This window comes from Perna viridis, chromosome 2 (genome assembly GCF_037379345.1).
Source record: "Perna viridis isolate PV_CMFRI_1.1 ecotype Kerala chromosome 2, ASM3737934v1, whole genome shotgun sequence".
NCBI lineage: Eukaryota > Metazoa > Mollusca > Bivalvia > Mytilida > Mytilidae > Perna > Perna viridis.
In genome coordinates, this window is record NC_142446.1 from 29,365,570 (window position 1) to 29,387,168 (window position 21,599).

Sequence of the window (21,599 nt, forward strand, 5' to 3'; positions counted from 1 at the left end):
CTGTCGTTGCGTGGAGCTGGGACGACAACAGCATCATACTATTATAGGTCCGTATAATAAGACACATTCAATGGATGACATATTCGAACACCTCGAGAGTCTTAGTACCATGGTCAAAGATATAAAGTGACTCCTTGTAGGAGTGAATTCCCGTGTCTATACACTTAGTGATATTTCAGTGTATGGCTATTGACTGTGTTTTTTAAATAGTTAAAACAACATCATAAATCAATATTGACAGTTTTATTATCAAACTCATGAACACAAGCCCTAACGCAGTGAATAATGAGCTAGTCTTTTGAATAAGTCTGTCTTATTGTCATTTTCAACATAACTGCTTTGAAATAATCAAAAGAGACGTTTGTATACCCACTCTTACACCAATTTTATTGTTGGAAAATAAATTAAAACAATTCAGTTGTTCGATTGCATCGTTTTCATACTGATATCTAAAGATGCTGATCGTCCACACATACACCATGGTGTTTCAAACAATGTCTCCAATTCTTCTAGCCGCCTGTTTTTTGTTTCAGGAAGAGTGAAGAATAAAAACAGAAAACCGATGACGACGACCACTGCAAACATCCAGTATGTTCCTGCATATATAAACTGATAATTAAACATTACGTCTATGTTTAGAACTATATACATATCTTAGAATATAACACAAAGTCTAGTAATTTATGTATTTTCATTGAAAAGTGGGAAAAATTTCTTTCGATTTTACGAAATCTCATAAGTAAATTGGTATTCAGCTTGTAAGCTTTCAAGAATCAAGTTTGTGCCTCTGTTTGATTGTAATTAACTTATCGAACGAGAATTCGATCAAGTGCAGATCATGAACTAAAATGTAAAATATCCCTTTTTTATAATTACCAAACGCAGAGACGTTTTCTGTCAAAGGTAAAAACGATAAAGATGTCACCAATGAAAACAACCAGTTTGACGACGATGCAACAGACATGCAAGTGCTCCTTGCCCATAAAGGATAAATCTCAGCATTTATTGTCATTGGCAAGGGTCCAATCCCTATAACAAATAAGATGGTATTGAGCAGAAGACTCGTATTTCTAAAAAAAAAAAACATGTATAACAATTGACTGAAAATGTATAAAAGTATCCATATCAAAGTAATATGAAAAAAAACTAATAAGAAATCATTTTCACTTTGTCATACTCGTGTTTAAAAGGAATTCAAATGTGTATTTCCCGAGAGAGAAAAAATAGTTAATGTATGTTGTCGACTTCCACCACAATGCGCAACAAAAAGCAATTTAACATTTTATTAGAGATGATTTAAAAACGTTTATCAGCGATCCTCGGGCGATTCGCACGGGAATCACAGACTTTAGTCGAGTCAACCGTAATATCACACCACACAAACATTTCTCGCATCGCAATTATATTTTCGCTTCTAACCTGAAATCTTGGATCTTAATGTAAGGCAAAAGGCAAAATTTTCAAAGAGAAGAAAACATAACATAATAGATTCCAATTCGACAATGTACATACGTACCTGGAGAAAAAGTTACCAAATAGAGAGTTAAACCAAGAAGGCACACCCAGAAATATGGCGATGGACACGTTACAGGACTCCATATCAAACCATCAGACAACTCCGATGAGTTACATCGTCCACTAGAGGCAATCTTCATATCATTCCGTGGGTTGCAAGATCCATTAAGAGCAGAATAACCATGCTCTATGTAACAGTATCCACACTTAGGGTTCTTTACACATTCACCACATGACCTGAAAGCAGAAATACATTACCATCGAGAAAAAAAAAACATCAATCTCGAACAAAGTATGAAATATAGAAAGAAGTGATAGTAGATGATGGCGCGCGCATGTGTGTTTTGTGTGTGTGAAAGAGGGGAGTTACTTGTAGTTACCTATAAGAAAGGCAGGTGTTATTTAATTGTACTGCACTAGTTCCTTCTTGAAATGCTGCCGGGGGAGAATAACTTTCGGACAATTGGAATCCTACAGCTAATACTCCAAGACTGAGCAGAACTCCTGGGATAAAAGTAAAAAAAAATATATTATAAATACAATGTAATTTGCTGACCTATTTGCAAAAGGATGTTTAGGCTAAAAACCACTAATTCCACTTCCCATAGGCTTCTATGCTAATTTCACAATATTCAATGGCTTCTCTGGACTTTACCTTAACTTTAACCTGCAGATGACTATATATCAGCATGATTCTACATATGTCAGCTCACAATCCTCAGAATGGCATGTGGGGTTAGCAGACTTGCAGTGCAGTACTGGTCACCGGAAGTGAAGGGTCTATAAATGGCATGGGAAATCCCAGTGTTTTCACAAGATAGGGGTATATTTAAAAATCATTATGGAGATTAGGCTTCACATCACAAGAAGCAAAATGCACCTATAAAATGTACAGAAATGTTTTTCCTTTCAGAAACTGTTTGAATTTTTTAAATAAGATGAGAACTTTTTTCACAGCACTATGAGGAACAGGGGTAATTTCTGCGTAGGACTATTTTTGCGTACGTTCCAAATGCTCATTGGTTGAATTGGTGGTCTGTAACCTAAAGAGTCACATTTTTGTCTTAGAAAAAATAAATAACTATACAGGTATCTTCCTACACACATACTGAATGCATTTGCAAAGTTTCAGTGAAATGTGACAAGCACTTTTTTAAATATTTAATTTTTAAATATAGGGTAACCAAGTTGTGCGAGCAAAAAAGTGAAAATATTCTACCATACTGAAATGCATTAAATATTTGCAAAGAACTTTTTCTGACTTTTCAAATAAAAAATATCAATCACAACTTGTTTTTTAACAATATTAATGAAGAAATAGTTTTAAAAGTAATCATTTTCTGAGAAATTGGTCTATTTTTAAAAATTTATTTCTGACATGCCTCCCCCTTTTTCTTGATCACATGTCAAAAATCCTAAATCTTTAAATTTTCACAAAAGGTGATATAGTTGGCTTTAAATTTGTAAATACAGTGTTTTCACATTAGAACATGACCAGTAAAGGGCACCTAAAGCAAAAAAAGTGCTCAATAATGGATTTTCCATGTTGCCATAGGGGAATGCTTATATGGCCTTAACCGCAGTAATGAAAGTGAGTTTTTCCTCATTTCTAACCTAATTTTTGCTCAAATCTACACAAAACTTGATTTCAAGTGCTTATTACTACCATATTTAGGTAAATATAGCCCTCAAAGTTTAATATTTGATATTTTTACTAAATTTTCTACACTTTTTACAAGATAGGACATAAAAATCAGCCAAAAAGACCAATTTTCCATAATTTGGACCTATAACTTAAAAAAATGCATATTTTGAAGGATTTTTGTAGTGTATTCCTCTCATGGCAAAGTTAACAAGATCTTCAAGTAGTTTAAAGCTATTTCAAGAAACTTTTCATTTTGCCATGGCTTCAGCTTAAGGCTAAAAACCACTAATTCCACTTCCCATAGGCTTCTATGCTAATTTCACAATATTCAATGGCTTCTCTGGACTTTACCTTAACTTTAACCTGCAGATGACTATATATCAGCATGATTCTACATATGTCAGCTCACAATCCTCAGAATGGCATGTGGGGTTAGCAGACTTGCAGTGCAGTACTGGTCACCGGAAGTGAAGGGTCTATAAATGGCATGGGAAATCCCAGTGTTTTCACAAGATAGGGGTATATTTAAAAATCATTATGGAGATTAGGCTTCACATCACAAGAAGCAAAATGCACCTATAAAATGTACAGAAATGTTTTTCCTTTCAGAAACTGTTTGAATTTTTTAAATAAGATGAGAACTTTTTTCACAGCACTATGAGGAACAGGGGTAATTTCTGCGTAGGACTATTTTTGCGTACGTTCCAAATGCTCATTGGTTGAATTGGTGGTCTGTAACCTTTAGCGGGAACCCACTGAAAACAGACTGATTTGTTTCTATTTTCATATTATTACAGCTGACTTCGTACCAGACATTCTCTGAACATCTTATATTGTCTCATCAGCATATGGTTTCATTCAACATCGCATTATCATAAAAAAGCTCGAGAAATTCGCCATATAATGACGTATATAAATACACCGTAGAAGGTCGACAATTGAAGGAACTCTTGATATATCTATACAGATAACAAAAAACCCTGATGACTATAAGAAGTGCAGTTGGTAATGAAAACACTTCTTCTACTCTTGCGACCAATCTCATGTGTTGGTACACAATCCTAGCCATTGATTTTTCTGGAAATGTGGTTCATCTATTCACATATTTATGGTTCGATATATTTCACATATTTTGCAACTTGCATCGTCCAGTTACGACAATTAAAATTGTAATTGGTTGAATACAATCAGCCCTGCTTTAGCGTATTTGCTGATATAATTCTGTTTTACTATGGGATGTGACATTTAACTATATAATTCATACTGTTCGTTTCACGATTTAATTCTTGGAAATATGGTATCATATAGACAATACAATTCATGCATTGTTTCAGAGCTTGTCTATATATTGATCCACACATTGCATTTATCTAATATACATACCTTTTTTTTTGCTGAAAATTGGGGATCGCCCAATTCTCTCTTTTTAAATAACACTATAACAATAAAGTTGGAAACGAAAGCACTTTCCGTATATCCGTTACACCCTTCATTTTGCATTATAAAGCGAGGACATCATTGCTTCGAGTAGATAATTCGACTGTCTTTGTGGATATAAACCACTAAAATCCCGAAAAATCTTTCGAAACACATTTTTAGCCAATCATTTGGACGATATTAGTGATGCTGACCATCAACTGACTGTTCCTATACTTGGTTTCGTTGTCGTTTTCGTGCTAAGCGAAAGCTATATTTTAATATAGCCTAGCTGGCCGAGTGGTTTAGGGCGCTGGGTTTAGTGCAGGCAGTGTCACAACGGTACGAGTTCGAGTCCAGCGGAGAGAACGACAAAAATTTGCTTCGCAAAATTGACAGTTCTAACATCGTTGGGAATTTTTCAGACCCATATATATATATATATATATATATATATATATATAGATATATATATATATATATATATATATATATTTGTCAATAAAAATCCAACACGATCAGATTTTCAAGATATATTTATGTATTCACATCACTAGCGTTTTCATGGCTGCTGCCAATCTTCGACTACGTTGTCGTTATGTAATGTCACCTGAAGATTGGCAGCAGCCATGAAAGCTCTAGTGATGTGAATACATATTTTTTTATTGACAGATATATGCCTCTGTATACAAATTCTCATTTTGTCACACACACACACACACACACACACACACACACACACACACACACATATATATATATATATATATATATATATACTCAATACTGTTAGACCCGGTTTTGCTCTCATATACATGGTATTTATATTACATGACGGACCGAGGGATTTTTTAACGCCCTTTTGGCTGTCATTTGGGGTCTCTCATGAACGGTGTAAAGCATCGAAGCGTTCATTAAGTCCCCCGGCATAGTCATACCCGTGGATGTGGGTCATGGTGTAGTCGGGAAAATTAGTTATGAGACCACGTTCATTCATTAAATACATTATCATGTGATTTAATGTCGATCTGTGACCTAGCGATCCAATTTGTGATCTGTATGATACACATTGTACAACATACAGCATTTGCTGAATCTTTGATCCAGCCCAATGTTTTTTGGATAAAATCAACACTTTCCAATGCATGTAAGACATATAGGTAGTTATACTGACACTGACATCTCTGTACCAATTTGATCCGATGGAGCAGTGTAGCGAATAGAGTCGTCACATTCTGAGACGTTTGTATAATATTATAATATATCTATAAACAGAACAATAGTAGCTAAAGTATCAAAGCATTACACAAGGCATAAGAACTAACCAAAATTATACTTATGATGCGCAAAGACATCTTTAATTCGACCATACATATTATAAATGCGCTCTGCCGAACAGTGCATCAGGCGTCGCCATGTGAACGAGTCAACTGTTTCTATGAAGTCTTTTACACCGCCAAGTAATGCAGTTAGATGTCCTCATCATCTTGGTCGAAGAAAAGAACAGATTCCTGGGCAGGTAATACGTCCACGATATTGTAAAAGAGTTCATTTCTTTGTTCAAGTAGTTCTTAGCAGTTCAAAATTAGATGGATGACAATGTCGGATGAATGTGTATCACATAAAGTATATAAGCCTTGTTTTACGGCCACAGTTCCAAGGGAGACCAAGGTTATCATCTGTTGATGTATGTGGAAATCGTTTGCTGCTAGCCTTAATAGTCTATATGCTGTCAATTTATTATGGATTCTAAAATATGTGATAAGTTCCGGACGTTGGGCAATGGAAGAATACCAGTTATTTTCTTCTTCAATTTTGGACCACAAAAGTTTGTCTGGTATATTACATTCGGATACATAGTTTTCGATGAATGATAGCATGTTATATTTAACCACAGTTTTTAAAATATCATATGTTATGGATTGCATGCCTAATTCACCAATAAGTAGTTGGCTTAAACGGAAATTAAACAGTTTTTTTGTGAGTCGTTTGGAAATTGGATCTACATTATCGTCCGAAGATAAAGGTTTAACCTACCGGTGCACCTGGTCCTTGCTCCCAGTTTTTAGTGGAGTCCGAGTTGCTCATTAACTTTTGTTACTTTGTGTGTATAATTTCAGTTACTTTATGTTCTTTGTTGTGTATGTCTGTTTTCCATGTCTGGTCTTTGTCCCTGGATTACATTCTTTTGATTACCGCTACAACCTTGGTTCCCTTGATTATTCTTTAAATTTATTAATAGTGCCCTGGATTGTCCAAAGTCCTAAGTTCGTTATGCATGCATCTGTTGGGGATGTTTTCGGTAGTTTGACTATAAATCGAGCAAAATATCTTTGGATTTTCTCAAGCATATCGACTTCGGTCTCTGTTAATCTCTCCCACAGTTCACATGAATATAAAGCATTAGGTAGGACAATTGTATTCCATATAATATTATTTGAAGTCGGACTCATTCCATCGGGGTTGACAACGATATTATACAATGAGTGTAGATTTTGCTTCAATTTATTACAAACTTTTTCTGTCCGCTCAATCGTTTTAAAGGAACAGTCTATCATAGTTCCTGCATAAACCACAGTTTGACTTACTGGAACGTGTATATCACAAAGTCTAAACTCGTATTCTGGTTCTCTTTTAGAAGATTTCACAGGGTAAAAGACGACACAGGTACTTTTTGATGCATTGTACTTAAGTCGCCAAGAATATGCATAATTTCGAACAGTATCTAATAATGTCTGTAGCCCGGTGGCTGGAGCATTAAGTAAAGTATCATCGGCTAGAAGAATAGTTGGTATGTGTAGAGAGCCAACAATCAATCCAGTTTGTATTTAAGAGTAACCAATGGAACCAAGGTTATAGCGGTAATCAAAAAAGAATGTAATCCAGGGACAAAGACCAGACATGGAAAACAGACATACACAACAGAGAACATACAGTAATTAAAATCATACATACAATGTAACAAAAGCAAATGAGACTCGGACTCCACTAAAAACTGGGAGCATGGACCAGGTGCACCGGTAGGGTAAGCGTCCGCTGCTTTTCTAGAAACATCCGCCGAGTTGCTCATAAAAAGTCAAGTCCGGGGTAGACAAACGAGGGAAGGAAAACTATGATCCGTTGAATAAACCAGTTTTCATGGTGCTGATGGATACACCATAACGATCCACGAGTTCATGATAACGACCATAAAACTTCTGTAGTGATGACTTCAACCTTTAGCAACATAATAATTGCACTATGAGATCACTTCTCCCTGTCCAAGGCCTTGTTTGATATGAAACGATCGACTCATCAAACCATTAAACTGTATGTGAGCGGTAGCAGTTTTGTAAGAAGTGAATATAATGTTCCACAATTTTTCCTGCATACCAATATTCCAGAGTTTGTACATCAATCCATCTTGCCAGATACGATCGGAAGCTTTTTCGTTATCAAGAAAAGCCGAAAATACTTTGGAAGATTGTTCATTATAGTACCTGAGAAATTCTTGCAGTGTGTATATTGCCGGAATAGAGCCATGCATTTTCACGAATCCAAATTGAAGTTTATGAGGTATGACAGTTTTAATGCGTTCCAGATAATTTTGAATAAGTGTTAGAAATATAGAGTCACAGCTCTGTAACTGTTTGGTTAACTTTTATCTTTATTCTTGCCTTTGTATATAGGGATTATTATATTGTGTCTAATAGTCTCCGGAAGATATTCGTTTTTCAGTCTCGTGTTGTAAAGTTTATACAGGATACTAATCACTCGATCGCCGCTCTATTTTAAATGTTCGTTCATTATTCCATCCGAACTTGGAGGTATCCCGTTTTGTAACGTTTTTACTTGATTCTTGATTTCGTCTACACTTATACGGTTTTCCAATTGTAGAATTGAAACAGATGCACACATATTACTATATCTTTGTACGGTTTCTGTTGTTTCCTTAAAGAAAGTTTTATCAAAGTTTTCAGTTGCAGCAGGTGTATAAAGTTCATTGAAGTACAAATGTATTGTTCCCACAGCTGACACACTTCAGCATCAGTCTCTGCGACCTTATTATCGTATACAAGTTTAGTAGTAGATTGTTTCGGTCGTCTCGTTTTCCAGACATTTCTATGAAAATCGTTAATATCTGTCTCTGCCGACGTTTGAATGTCATCAAATTTATTTCACGCCACAATTTCTCGGCATTACGTTTTTGCCAACGAAATTCTCGTTTTTTTTGTCTTTGTGTTCTATATATGTTACGTCATCATTTGATCTTGGTCTATTCTCACTGATCCATTAACGTCTAGCTTTTCGTTGATGATAATGATAGTCATTAAGGTGTTCACTTTTCCACTACGGTTTCAAAATCTGTCTATAACAGCCTGTCGGAATACACGAGTTCGCAGCAATATGGAGTCCATTTGTGAATAGACATGTCATTCTTTCAATTTCATCAGTGCCTTTTTGTTCATCAATGTTCAAATCAAAGTTCAGCAAGCGATCTATTTCGGTCTTGTACATCATTTTCTCAAACCAAAACGCTCTGGACCATTTGAGAGTTTTTACGCTCACAGGGGAAACACCCGGTGCACTTTTCAGCAGATCGATGTTAATATAAACAGAAACAGGTAAATGATCTGAAACATCATATGGACAATAATTCCAAACCCTCGATTAGTTCTAAATAATTAGATAAATACTCAGGTATACAGATATAATCAACAAGAGTTTTTCTACTATTATCTGTTGAATGAAAAGTATACAATGGCCATTTTCGTTCCTGAAGTAAAGGGGCTGGACATAAGTTTCTGTCTTCAAGAAATACACGTAGTGATTTACTTTTTATATTGTTCTTACTGTTACTCAGATCAACATTAAGATCGCCACCTACGATAGTTACACAGTTATCACATAACCTATCATAATATGTAAATGCCTCTTGTAAATACATTACATAATTATCAGCTCTATAATTCGTTGATGGTAATAGTGTACACAAAATACAAATATCTTGAAAATTGTTTGATGACAGCCTGGTACCACATACTCGATCACTTTGTATGTTTAGTTCGGTACATTTGAAATCAATTGTCTTTCTTACTAAAATGGCAGTTCCGCCTAAACCTTTCTTGCTGCTTAAACAATTTGAGCTAATGCTATACACAAATAAAAATCTTTTGCCACGTTTTCCAAAAATGAAATATTGCTTTCATTAAGCCAATGTTCCGTGAACAAACATACTCAGATTCATTTAAAATATACTCAAAATAATGTGTGCCATACATTGCACCTCTCATATTCCATGTTGCAAACCTAAACATGATGCAAAAAATCAAAAGTGTACAGAGATTAACAATAAACGCTATCATTGTGAACAAAGTGTCTATCATTGTTTGTTTCGAAAATTCGAGTAGATTCGTCATATTCGGATACATCTTCATACTGTAGATTATCTTGCGTACAGTCAGTTCTTTCAGGAATGGCAGCAATACACTTTTCTTTAGTCACATCCGAGTATGTCTTTTCTGAAACAACGGCGATTTCTGATTCTTCCATTAATTTTCAATGGAGTTCAGTCTATTAGCTATCTTGTCTCTTAATCTGCCCATATTTGTTTTGGACTTGTCTGCATTTCGAAGTTCGTCACCCTGTTCCTTCAATGTTTGATTTTGAATTTTAATATCGGCTTATAGGCGGATTACTTTCATTTGGGACTGTTTTAACTCTTCTTCAAGTAAAGATATCACTTAAGAGGCTTTATTCTTGATTTTATTCTTTAGTAATGAAATTTCTTTTTCAAAATTGTCAGTAAATTTTTGGACATCTTCAGCCACGGGACGGATTGTTTCTATAATAAGATTCTTTATTTCCAATATCATTGCTACGGACACAGGATTATCAGCAATTTTAGCAGCCGTACTTGCCGAAAGTCGGTTAAATATATCCATCATAATGGCGTCATCATCACCTGTTGTAGTTGCCGTTCTTTTCGATTTTGATATACACTGTTTGAGTTCCGATATGTTTTCAGCACCTTCCAGATACTGGTAGATTATGAATATATCGTCTGCAAGTTTGTCATCTATGGGTTGACCGTTTTCTCGTTGAATGGGCTCTATTAGTTTTTTATCATTTAGTGAAGGGTCTCCTTTTCGTACAAGATCGAAAAGGGACGTCCGGATCGGCTTCAGGTCGTAACATTCAAAAGATTTTGCTTAAATGTCTTTCTATCAAGTTGACCAAAGCTTGATCGTATAAGGTGTAGCATATCTCGTTCATTAAATTGGCTATCGGAAATACCATTCTGTGTATTGTGATTCGACTCGTTAAACGGATCATGACCACTGTGATTACTGAATTCGGAATCAAAGGATTCATTATCACCCATTGTTATAATGCTTGCGGCACGACAAGGTCCAAAGTCCAACATGGGCTGTACCATTTATCTCAATCCATGAAGTATATGAATACTCGAAGTGAATAGTAAGGAACTGTTTTTACGATTGTTGTGTAATGCAGAGTTTTTTTTGTCAAAGTTTGAAAATATAGCACATTTTGTTAAATTGTGAAGATTTACAGGATTTAATGAAATAGAGTTTAAAAATAGTTAATGACAGTGTTGTGAAGTGCTGAATGTATATACATGTTATATTGGTTCTGAAACCAAATAACACTGGCAGTACCTCTGGATATGTTTTATACAACCGCAAAACAAGTACTATAGTATACAATTCTTGTCCAAGGAAACATTTTATAGTCTATAGTCAGTTTTTATAGTATATAACTATTTAGAAGTTGATAAAATTGTTCAATACAAGATTTAGTTGAAATATTGATTTTGAAGTGATAACTGTAAGCCAGTATCGATGGGGTTAGACCTTTAAGTTATAGATGTAAATTCTTAGATTCCGCATACTTTGTAAGAAATAATTCCAAATCATCTTCCAAGTATACAGAGGAAGATGTTTACAAAATGCTGGAATTTTTAATCGACAACATATTTGTCCAGTGTGATGGACGTGTTTTTCAACAAACGGTCGGCATTCCAATGGGAACAAATTTTGCTCCTTTACTTGCTGACCTATTCCTTCACTCTTATGAGGCTGACTTTATAGCTGATCTGATCAGAAAGAAAGAATATCGTTTGTAATATCAAAATAATTAAAACTCCCATTACATTTCTATAGAATATTTTTCCGCCAATTATTTCCGATTGAGAGAGGCTATTCCATTTTACCATACAAATTTTTACGTCAAAAATTAGTTTTAAATAATTCAAACATATTATTTTCACATTAGTTTTGAAAATGTATACGTCTGTATGATTCTGCAAGATGACAGGAAAGAATGCTCCGAGTAATAGGTATTAACTACCTTAACGCGGCAATTTGAAAGAAAAATGTAGGAGATGCTTTCTCCTTAGTGGAGTCTACATATGTTTTTTTTTTCTTTTTTTCATTTTCTTTTGGTGCGTATTACAAACTACATATTATTATTGCCCCTTTCTTGCAGAAAACACGGGCACAACCAAGAACAGCTATAAATATCTAGATATGGGCCTCCTACAGTTCATGGGCTTTTTTTGCGGAGCATCTATGGCCAGAATCCGTTTATTTAACTCTCGATCCCATTAACTTGCCTGCAAGACTACTCAGTATAAGTTTTCTCCTGCCAACCCTTTCTACGAGATATACTCCCGCCAGTGTAAATATACAACTAACACCAGCCGTTACTGCGGTCAACCATATAACCATAACTTCATCCTGCACACCCGACATCTGTATAATCGTTCCACTGTAGTACCTACATCGAAGAATATTTCAACCAGATAATATTATTTTTACAGTACTAGAGTACAGAGAACTAATGTATGATACATATCGGCGATTTTACTGCCAAATCTGTCATTAATTTATAGAGTAAAAACAAGTGCCATCTTTAAAACTTGTTCCTTTTACTTATAATTTTCTACATTTCATTCAGGAAATAACAAATTGCACGCAATTTTAATTTTCGATACGGTTTTTTCGAACGCCTCTAAGTTATCAGTATTTTGCCAATCGGGAAACAGAATTGCGATCAGGTGAATTGCGTTTCCAAGGAAGAGCGTTTCTTTAAGGTCAAAGGGTAAAAAGCGAAACTATACCGACTGCGTCGGAAAAAGACAACCGACGCAAATTATCGCTTCGTTAATACCCAAAACTGAGAAAGATTTTATTTGGTGAATTGTATGATGTCTGTGCTATGTTTCGTATTTCAATTATTTCATTGGTTCAACAAGCAATTATAATAGATCATCCAATAAATAAAATATTATTCAATATATATAAAAGTAATTGAAATTATTTTGGACACAATTGCCCCCAGTGGAGCCTTAAATTTCACGGTTGCTATCAAATTTGTCCTATGAAATGGTTGTAAGCTACATCGGTTAGGTCGCCATGGTTAAGCATCATGGATGTCACGTGGTGTCAAAGCGAACTCAATACCGACTGCGTCGAAAAAAAAAGAATTATCATACTACTGCTCGAAAAAATGGGATATTTAGCTCCTAATTTCGATGTCTGTCAATTCGCCATGGTAATCTGTCACATTTGATTAGATAAATGCAGTCAGTTATGATGGTATCCTGTTATCGAAACAAGTTATCACATATTTTATAGGTTTCACTTAAATTATATGTTGTAACACAACCCCGTTGGCAATTAATTATATTTGAAACAGGCAAAATCATTTGCATAATTTTGGAATATTTTTTGTATCAACTTAATATATTGTACCTGACAAAATATTCTAAAGATGTAGATTTGTAGATTTTTACACTGCATTTTCAATATCGACCCGTGTACCAACCCTAGACTTCCATTACAGAGCTATAGAGCAATGCAATGTCATAATCTATTTTTCACATATTTTAATAATTACAAAATAAATCTAGATGGCTATTTTAAGTCGTATTTGACTGCTATTTCTTCATCTGTACACAAATTATTTATCGATGTCGTTGCCATTTGAAACGAAATAAGTCATATTGACACCAACACAGAATACAATGAAAACCAAATCTGCAAAGACTGAACATGTAAAGACTTTGTCCACGGCATAATCCTTTTTGAGATTTGGCGCTGGAGATATTTTTGTTTTGTTTTGACGGTGTTGGTCAAAACAAAAAATATCTTAAACGCCGATTCCTAGAAAGGGATTATCCACGACCAAGAGCATACCCCCGGCATGTGTGTTTACAATCAATTATAAATATAAACAACCATTATTTCTAACTCAGTGTTTCCATCTAGGATAGAAAAAAATCTTTGGCTTTATAGACCCTTTTGTGGTAAGTTGGTGAGCATTCTCAATATACACTTCCGCGAGGTAGGGCTTGAGTAGAACAAAAGAATTTTCCTCGCGGAAGTGTATATTGAGCATGCTCTACGCATGTGCCAATAAAGTAAAGTTTGTAAATGTACATAAAAATATAATTTAGTCTCCTACACACTTAAATATTGTACACGTAAAAAAAACTAAGTTTTGTTAAATCGTGAAGAAGATTTACAGGATTTAATGAAATAGAGATTCTAAAGAAAAGTTGATGACAGTGTTGTGAAGTTGGTTCTGAAACCAAATAATACTGGCAGTGTCTCTGGATATATTGTATACAGCTGCAAAACAAGTACTATAGTATACAATTCTTGCCTTTTTCAGGCTACAAATGTATATAACTATTTAGAAGTTGATTTATACAAAATTTAGTTGAAACATTGATTTTGAAGCGTTAGCTGTGAGCCAGTATCGATGGATTTAGCCTTAAAGTCCTTTGTATACCGGTACTGTAATTTTGTTTCATAAGAATTTCGAATGTTTTCTGTTAAGTACATGACTGTAACTGAGAAATGTTTCAATTATGCAGTTTTATTCTCTTTTGCTAGAGAACTGTTCTAACCAGGACGAATGTAAAAACAAAGACATTATAGATGTAAATTTTTAGCAAATCATACACTAATAATTTGGTCCTAAGGAAGAGTAATTGGCCGGCTTTTTAGAGAATTCGATATGGAGCACGTCCAAACCCGGAATCTGCCGATATATAGGCTAGAAACCACTAATTCCACTTCCCATATGCTTCTATGCTAATTTCACAATATTCAATGGCTTCTCTGGACTTTACCTTAACTTTAACCTGCAGAGGACTGTATATCAATATGATTCTAAATATGTCAGCTCACAATCCTCAGAATGGCATGTGAGGTTAGCAGACTTACAGTGCAGTACTGGTCACCGGAAGTGAAGTGTCTATAAATGGCATGGGAAATCGCAGTGTTTTCACAAGATAGGGGTATATATAGAAATCATTATGGAGATTAGGCTTCACATCACAAGAAGCAAAATGCACCTATAAAATGTACAGAAATGTTTTTCCTTTCAGAAACTGTTTAAATTTTTTAAATGAGATGAGAACTTTTTTCACAGCACTATGAGGAACAGGGGTAATTTCTGCGTAGGACTATTTTTGCCTACGTTCCAAATGCTCATTGGTTGAATTGGTGGTCTGTAACCTATATGTATATATTGAATACAATAGTGTCAACGTAAAAAAATGCGATCGTACATGTATATTGGTATGGCACTTGGTTTTCGTGCGATGACTTTAGTTATGGTTGATCAATTGTTATGAAATTTTTCATGAAATTTATATTATAACTACTAAAGGAAGGCTCATATTTAATTTGGAGTCATGGCCCCAACCATTTTAAAAATAGGGCCATCCAACCATTTTACCAAGCTAACCTACATAAATTGAAATGGGCAAGTTCAACACATGCAAGTACACCTTCAAGAAAGAAGCATTGTAATATGTATATGACTTGTGTTATGGTTATGGTAAGCCATTGTGGATTTTATTCCCCATTCATTGATATCAGTAGATATTTAGTAACATATATGTTAATGGAAATTTATCAACATGTGCATAATTCAGTTATTGATATCAATAAATAGAGAAGTTTTCTAGACAATGTAAACACGTTCAAGACAAAACGTATGTATATTCAAATCTCCTCTTTGGGCAAAACCGGTCTGTGTCCACACTTGTTAAAGAAGAACAAAAGTTTACATCACTGCCAAATACGCGATAAACTGAAGATCTTACATGACTGAGTTGATGCCGCTCAGCTGTTGGAACAAAGTAGTAGAGACTCCAACAACTAAAGCTCTACGAACAGATGGTGCATACATAACCCTCTTTAATGTCCATTCTTTCTCTGAAATGTAAATGTTAATCAGTAATTTGCATATATGATGAACATTTAAAAGGCAAGAGGATGACTGGAAATCGCATTTATAATGCAATTGTCTTCAGTCCACGAAAATGTTTCAATTGATAAAGAAACTCAACACTAAACAGAAAAAACCGAGATCAAATACATGTATCTAAAGTGAAAAAAAGTATATAGGCAGCCGAACTTTGTTCTGAATCAGTTTTTTTTTTCATAGAAAGAAGGAGTGGTGTAAGTTTTTTGAAAACAAAACTAAATAAAATAAACGTGCAACTATTTATTCTTTTAACAAACAATCTGTCAAACTGGGACTAGTCTGAAATATAAATTACATGCATATCACTTACTTTTAATAATATCAAAATGTCATAAATAAAATATATTTCTTCGCGCATATGTTCAACCATTTAAAGAGGATTAGAAACAAACCCTGTAGCTGCTGGTGTTGTCTGATTTCTTCCTGACAAATATCTTTGATTAGTTGAATATCTTTCCCAACATTTGTCTGCCCCATAATTCTCTGAAGTACTTTCGTTGCATCGTCTTCCATACCATTTCTTACCAGCCATCTCGGCGTTTCAGGCAAAAACAGAAATGCAATGAACTGCATCAGTGAAGGAACGCCGGTTACTCCCAGCATATATCTGTAAAACAATGACCGGCAAGTCCCATGTACAAAAATGTCAAAGTAAATACAACCAGTTTGGCTTTTTTTAAAAAAAAAAGCCTGCTGTCTTTGTAGCTTATTATTTTTATGTTTAAAGTATATCAATGGTTTGACATTTTGTTTTCCGGATGTATGAATATTATTGTCGTAATGTTTGCTATCAGAATCTGCTATATGTATACGATTATTTATATTATATTTATGTAAAGTTAGCTGTTTGGGCTATATAATTAGAAGGTAGTGTCAATTTGAAGCTTTAATATTGTGTTGATCTTTAATGTGCCATGCCTGACCTTTGATTTGAAGTTATGTTTTGACCTTGACCCTAAAGCTTATTCATGGTAAATCTCTTTTTGGTAGTGAACAATCATGCCGTAAATGACATGTGTATTTAGACCTAATGGGTCATATCATACAAAATATATTGGGGTCTTATTTCAAGGACATGTATGAAGGCTGGACATAGGAGCTATATTCTCTTAAGTTTGGCATTACAGCTTCACTTTCGACAGTTTATTCTGGATATACCTACTGTGTTTGTTTACAGTTATACCAAGTATCATTTATATAATTGTAATAAAATTGACTATAAACATAAAGAGATCAAGTCTAATTTTCCGCGGGAAAAGCTGTCAGAATGCTAAGTCGTTTAGCTATGTTGTTAAAACGAGATACTAAGTCGTTTAAACAAGATGCTAAGTCGTTTAAACAAGATGCTAAGTCGTTTAAACGAGTTCGCAATGTCGTTTAAACGAGTTAGCTATGTCGTTATAACGAGATACCAAGTCGTTCAAACGAGATGCTAAGTCGTTTAAACAAGTTAACTCTGTTGTTAAAACGAGATACTACGTCATTTAAACCAGATACTAAGTCGTTTAAACGAGTTAGCTAAGTTGTTTCAACAAGATACAAAGTCGTTATAACGACTTAAAAATAAGTGAACACTTGGCACTAATGGGCTTCCGTAAAAAGCAAACACCTGGTGCGCTCTTTCACGTTACCTTCACCAGTCCAATATTATGTAACGTTATCTAAAGAAAAGATACCGACCAAAAGTGTTATCCAATGAAAATTTAGGATGATTTTTATCCAATTGCTGTACACTATTGCCGACTTCCGTTTTCCGTGACAGGTCAAAAGCAATCAATTTTAGTTTCCGTCTTCAAAATATCACTACGTATATCTTTTTATCAGAAAGCACCGTACACAACGTATAGTAACAAAACTCTTTGAAGAATTGTAGAACAAAGCCCTTGGAACAAAGCAACATTGGTATGGAAGAGACCACTTGGCAATTAATTTATGATACTCAAAGTTCAAAGCTCTTTCAGGAGTGAATTTAAACAGACACTATTGTTACCTCCAGCCTGATTTGTCGTAGCTGAATGCCCCATTTACAATACTGGAAACTGTCCTCCCCACACTCATCATCCCGGTACACATAGTAACGAAAGGTCCTCTGTACTTTAACGGACAACACTCAGCTATATACACTGGGGAAATCATCAGTATAACGCCTAGAATGGAACATAATACAATATACTGTTCTACCTTTCTTCACTATAAAGTAAATTCGGGTTTCTATCATCTAAAAAAATATTGCATGTCAAGTACTTTTTGGTGATAAAATATTAGATTCATTTGGCTATAAATCTGAAATGAGCTTTTCGTTATAATTGAACTTAACGCATCCTTAAATTCTGTTATTGTAGTGCACCTGAATAGGTGAATTGTACATGCCAGAATATTAACTAAATGTAATATTACAATAATGCGTTTCACATACGACATAGCAGCTTTAGTTTCTAATATGTTTTACTCTAAGTAGTACTACCTAGACAGCAAATATACGTTGGACCAACGTTACAATGTGCTAGGAGGAACGACGTTCACGAGAGTAAAGCTGATGACCGTAGCGGCCATTACCGTCATCACAAGATGTTACCGTGTAATTTCTTATTTAAAATATTTAAAATTTTGCGCACATGCTTGCCGCTTCAAATTCCAAGCTAGATAGAATTATCAACTACTTATCATAATTATTTTGTTCAATATTTTAAATGAACAACCTTTTTAAAAGAAAAACATTCTTACCTAAATTTCCTCCGCCAACTTCAGATGACTTACGGTCATCAGCTTTACTCAAGTCGACATATGTAACGTAACGCCAACAGTAAAAAAAAAACAAAATGTATGTCGATTTAATGAAAAAATAAAAACTAATACACAAGCTGTTCATAAGGGCGCAATAACTTGGCATTTGCTTACACATATTTGTGTTGTACTCTATATTCAGATCATACGTTGGGCAATATTTGGCCTTGTTTTACCCAGAACTATGTGAAGGTTGTTCCAATATTTTTATTTTCTATTTTTCGACGTTAGGTGAATGCTGGCTCAACATTGGCTCTGTTGGACAAATGTGAAAAATGAGCAAAAATAAATTTTGTTTTAAAAATGGTTGAGGTGAGGGGAGGTTCGTAGAAGAAAATTAATATGTGAATATATTGCAAAGACGGTGGTGTAACTGAAACCAAACGTTTTTTTATACGGCCATACTGAACATTGCATCGACTTCAATACATAGGAAAGCTTACCAATGCCAATACCAAGCAAAGCTCTTCCAAGTAAAAGCATCCAGAATGCCTTTGAAAATCCACTTAAGATAGTTGAAATTGTAAAAACGAAACTTCCAATTAACATACAGGGTTTTCTTCCAATTTTGTCTCCTAGTTTACCAGATAAAAATGAAGTCAACATGGCCATCGCTATGGAGACACTTACAAGTATTCCTTGGTCTAAGAAATCGAGTTCAAATTCCTCTCTAATGAACAGCAGAGCTCCCGATACAACTCCTGTATCGTAACCAAATGAGAATCCTCCTAAAGCACCAAAAATAGCAATTGTGAATAAATAGCACGTGAGCCTTGGCTCCTTGTCGCCTTGCTCTGCTGTAGGGTTTTCACAAACCATATCTCTTCTACACTAACTGTTGACAATTGTACCTTTGTTATCTTTATTATCAAATCGTTGGAACAGGTACGGTACTACAGTTGGTCAGTTGAAACAGGTAGTTAATAACGGGGGCTAATTGATGTAAATGTAGATAAATAAATATGATGGTATTTATCTTACTAAATATCACATATAGTGTGGTGATGAAAGAGGTTTCGCAATTGTCTATCATAAGTTCAATCTATATCCTAATAAATACAATTTATTTAAAAGATTTCGACCCAAATTCTGTTGGTAATAGTTCATGAAAGCGGCTGAGAATCACATTTGTTTTACTGAAATAATCTAAACAGGGTAATAAATTTCATCGAGGCACATGATGCAGCTGCCTCCACAAAATTCTTGGAAATTTCTTTTTGCGTGTTAACGTGTGTAAAGAAATAATACGGAAGGTTAAGAAAATAAAGGAGAAAAAAAATAAAAACATAAAAACAAAAACAAATCCGATGTAATAAATGATTTAACTAAATCACTCTATTTTCTAAGTTATTGGATAGATACGACAAATTGATCATCATATATATGTATACCTCTGGTTATTGCTACGTTCCAATGGCTATCAGATGGGTTAAAGTTTTCTTATTTTCCTATTTTTGGAGATGACTCTTAATATGATATTGGTGAAAACTTTTTCCCAGTAAATTGTTACTTGTTAAATATACATTGCTGTTTAGTTCCTGTACATTTTTGAATTTGATTATTTGATCAAACAACTTTAATGTTCTTGAGTTGCTGTGTATTTTACTTTTAGAAATATATAAATATCTTAACCAGAATAAGCAGTAGATGCATTCAGTACTTGCATGAATAATGGGGCCTCAATTACTAAAATTTTGGGTCTTTTTACAGTGAATGAATTGCTTGCAACTTCTGAATCTGTTGGTGAATATGTTGACTATTTAACATCTGTTGTATCCAGTATACCCAGTGGCTATTTTTTTTCTCAAATTAATCTTCATTTTTACAAAAGTGTATTGGAAGCCTTGTATTCTATGCGGAATGCTTGACTACGAAGGAAAGCCTATTACAGAGAATTGGTAATGCCTTTAGAGCTACTGATCAACGCAGTTTTTATATTTTAATCCAATGAAACAGATGTTGGCATTGGTACGATAGCTATGATGAGCTCGAAAGAGGTACAATAATCTGGCTCAGCAATTACTTGCCCACCCGTTCGTCCACTATGTCGCATTTGTGTATTCTACTACAATGGCTTCATATTTGGTGTTATAACATTAGAAAGTTTGACAACGAGTAGTACGTTGTCATTATTTCTTTAGTTTGTAGTACGCAGACCAGCTTCCTGTTTATAAACTTGGTGGAATTTAAAACAATTAAGGAATCCTATATCACAACATTGAGTTGTACAGTTTCCTCAGTACGTGTTGCTGTGTTTATATATCTTAACAGTTACAACTTGCTGCCCGAGAAAGGGCAGCCAATGTAGTTTTAAAATAACTAACAAAACAAAACAACAAAAACAAAAAGAAAAACAACGACAAAAGGGGTTATTCCTCGCCAGAATCCTTCACTACCGCTAATCTACCTCTTGGGTCATATATGATGTTGATATCTCAAATCCATTACTGTACTTTTTTTATTTTCAATATATGGGGCATACATAGTATTGATTAATGGTCGAGCAAATTAATCGAGGTAAGAACATGGGTAGAATTTGTGAAAAATCCAGATTTCATGCAAAATACTTCTATAATTCCAAAATTGAATGTGGTGACGCTGAGTCTACCCTCTCAAAGCAGGCAAAAGATGACATTCAGTAGGACAACCGGAAGCCCCTGCGTAGGAAAATATTTAATCACAGGTGGTTGCTGAGGAAGCCAATATGGCGGCGTTTTTGAGGAAATTTTGGAACTCACTTTTTTTCCAAATTCCAAGACTTTTACTGCTTAGATAGAAAATTGGATATGCCTGCTAAAATATGATAACAGGGGACACCAGAGAACCACAACTAGGTCAGTATAAACTCAGTAGCATAAGAATAATCTTATAATATCTTACGTGCCAAAAATTAGTAACTTTTTTTTATTAGGGCGGATCACATTTTTGGCTTGAAATGCACTTCCGGTTGTCC

General features: G+C 34.6%; 1 protein-coding gene across 2 annotated transcripts; it reads right to left on the bottom strand.

Moving 5' to 3' along the window:
* Positions 1-228: 228 nt before the first annotated feature.
* Positions 229-19,506, bottom strand: LOC148624533 (proton myo-inositol cotransporter-like). 2 transcript variants are annotated; one of them, XM_088567197.1, is made up of 9 exons: positions 19,090-19,506; positions 17,853-18,009; positions 16,255-16,469; positions 15,699-15,810; positions 12,192-12,355; positions 1,896-2,019; positions 1,517-1,752; positions 877-1,029; positions 229-596 (listed from the first exon to the last, which is right to left on the bottom strand). In XM_088567197.1, the coding sequence occupies exons 1-9, from the start codon at positions 19,463-19,465 to the stop codon at positions 415-417; spliced, it is 1,719 nt and encodes a 572-aa protein (XP_088423323.1). In that variant the 5' UTR covers positions 19,466-19,506; the 3' UTR covers positions 229-414. The 2 variants fall into 2 exon arrangements, with proteins under 2 accessions (XP_088423323.1, XP_088423324.1); XM_088567198.1 differs by having other exon boundaries at positions 19,277-19,417.
* Positions 19,507-21,599: the final 2,093 nt, after the last annotated feature.

Bases quoted from the DNA above. Each gene is read 5' to 3' on its own strand.
- LOC148624533 (XM_088567197.1), bottom strand. From the start codon at position 19,465: ATGGTTTGTGAAAACCCTACAGCAGAGCAAGGCGACAAGGAGCCAAGG. The intron at 1,030-1,516 runs GTACGTATGTAC...TATTTGTTATAG, and splicing joins TTTGGTAACTTTTTCTCCAG to GGATTGGACCCTTGCCAATG. The intron at 597-876 runs GTAATTATAAAA...TTATATATGCAG, and splicing joins AGAAAACGTCTCTGCGTTTG to GAACATACTGGATGTTTGCA.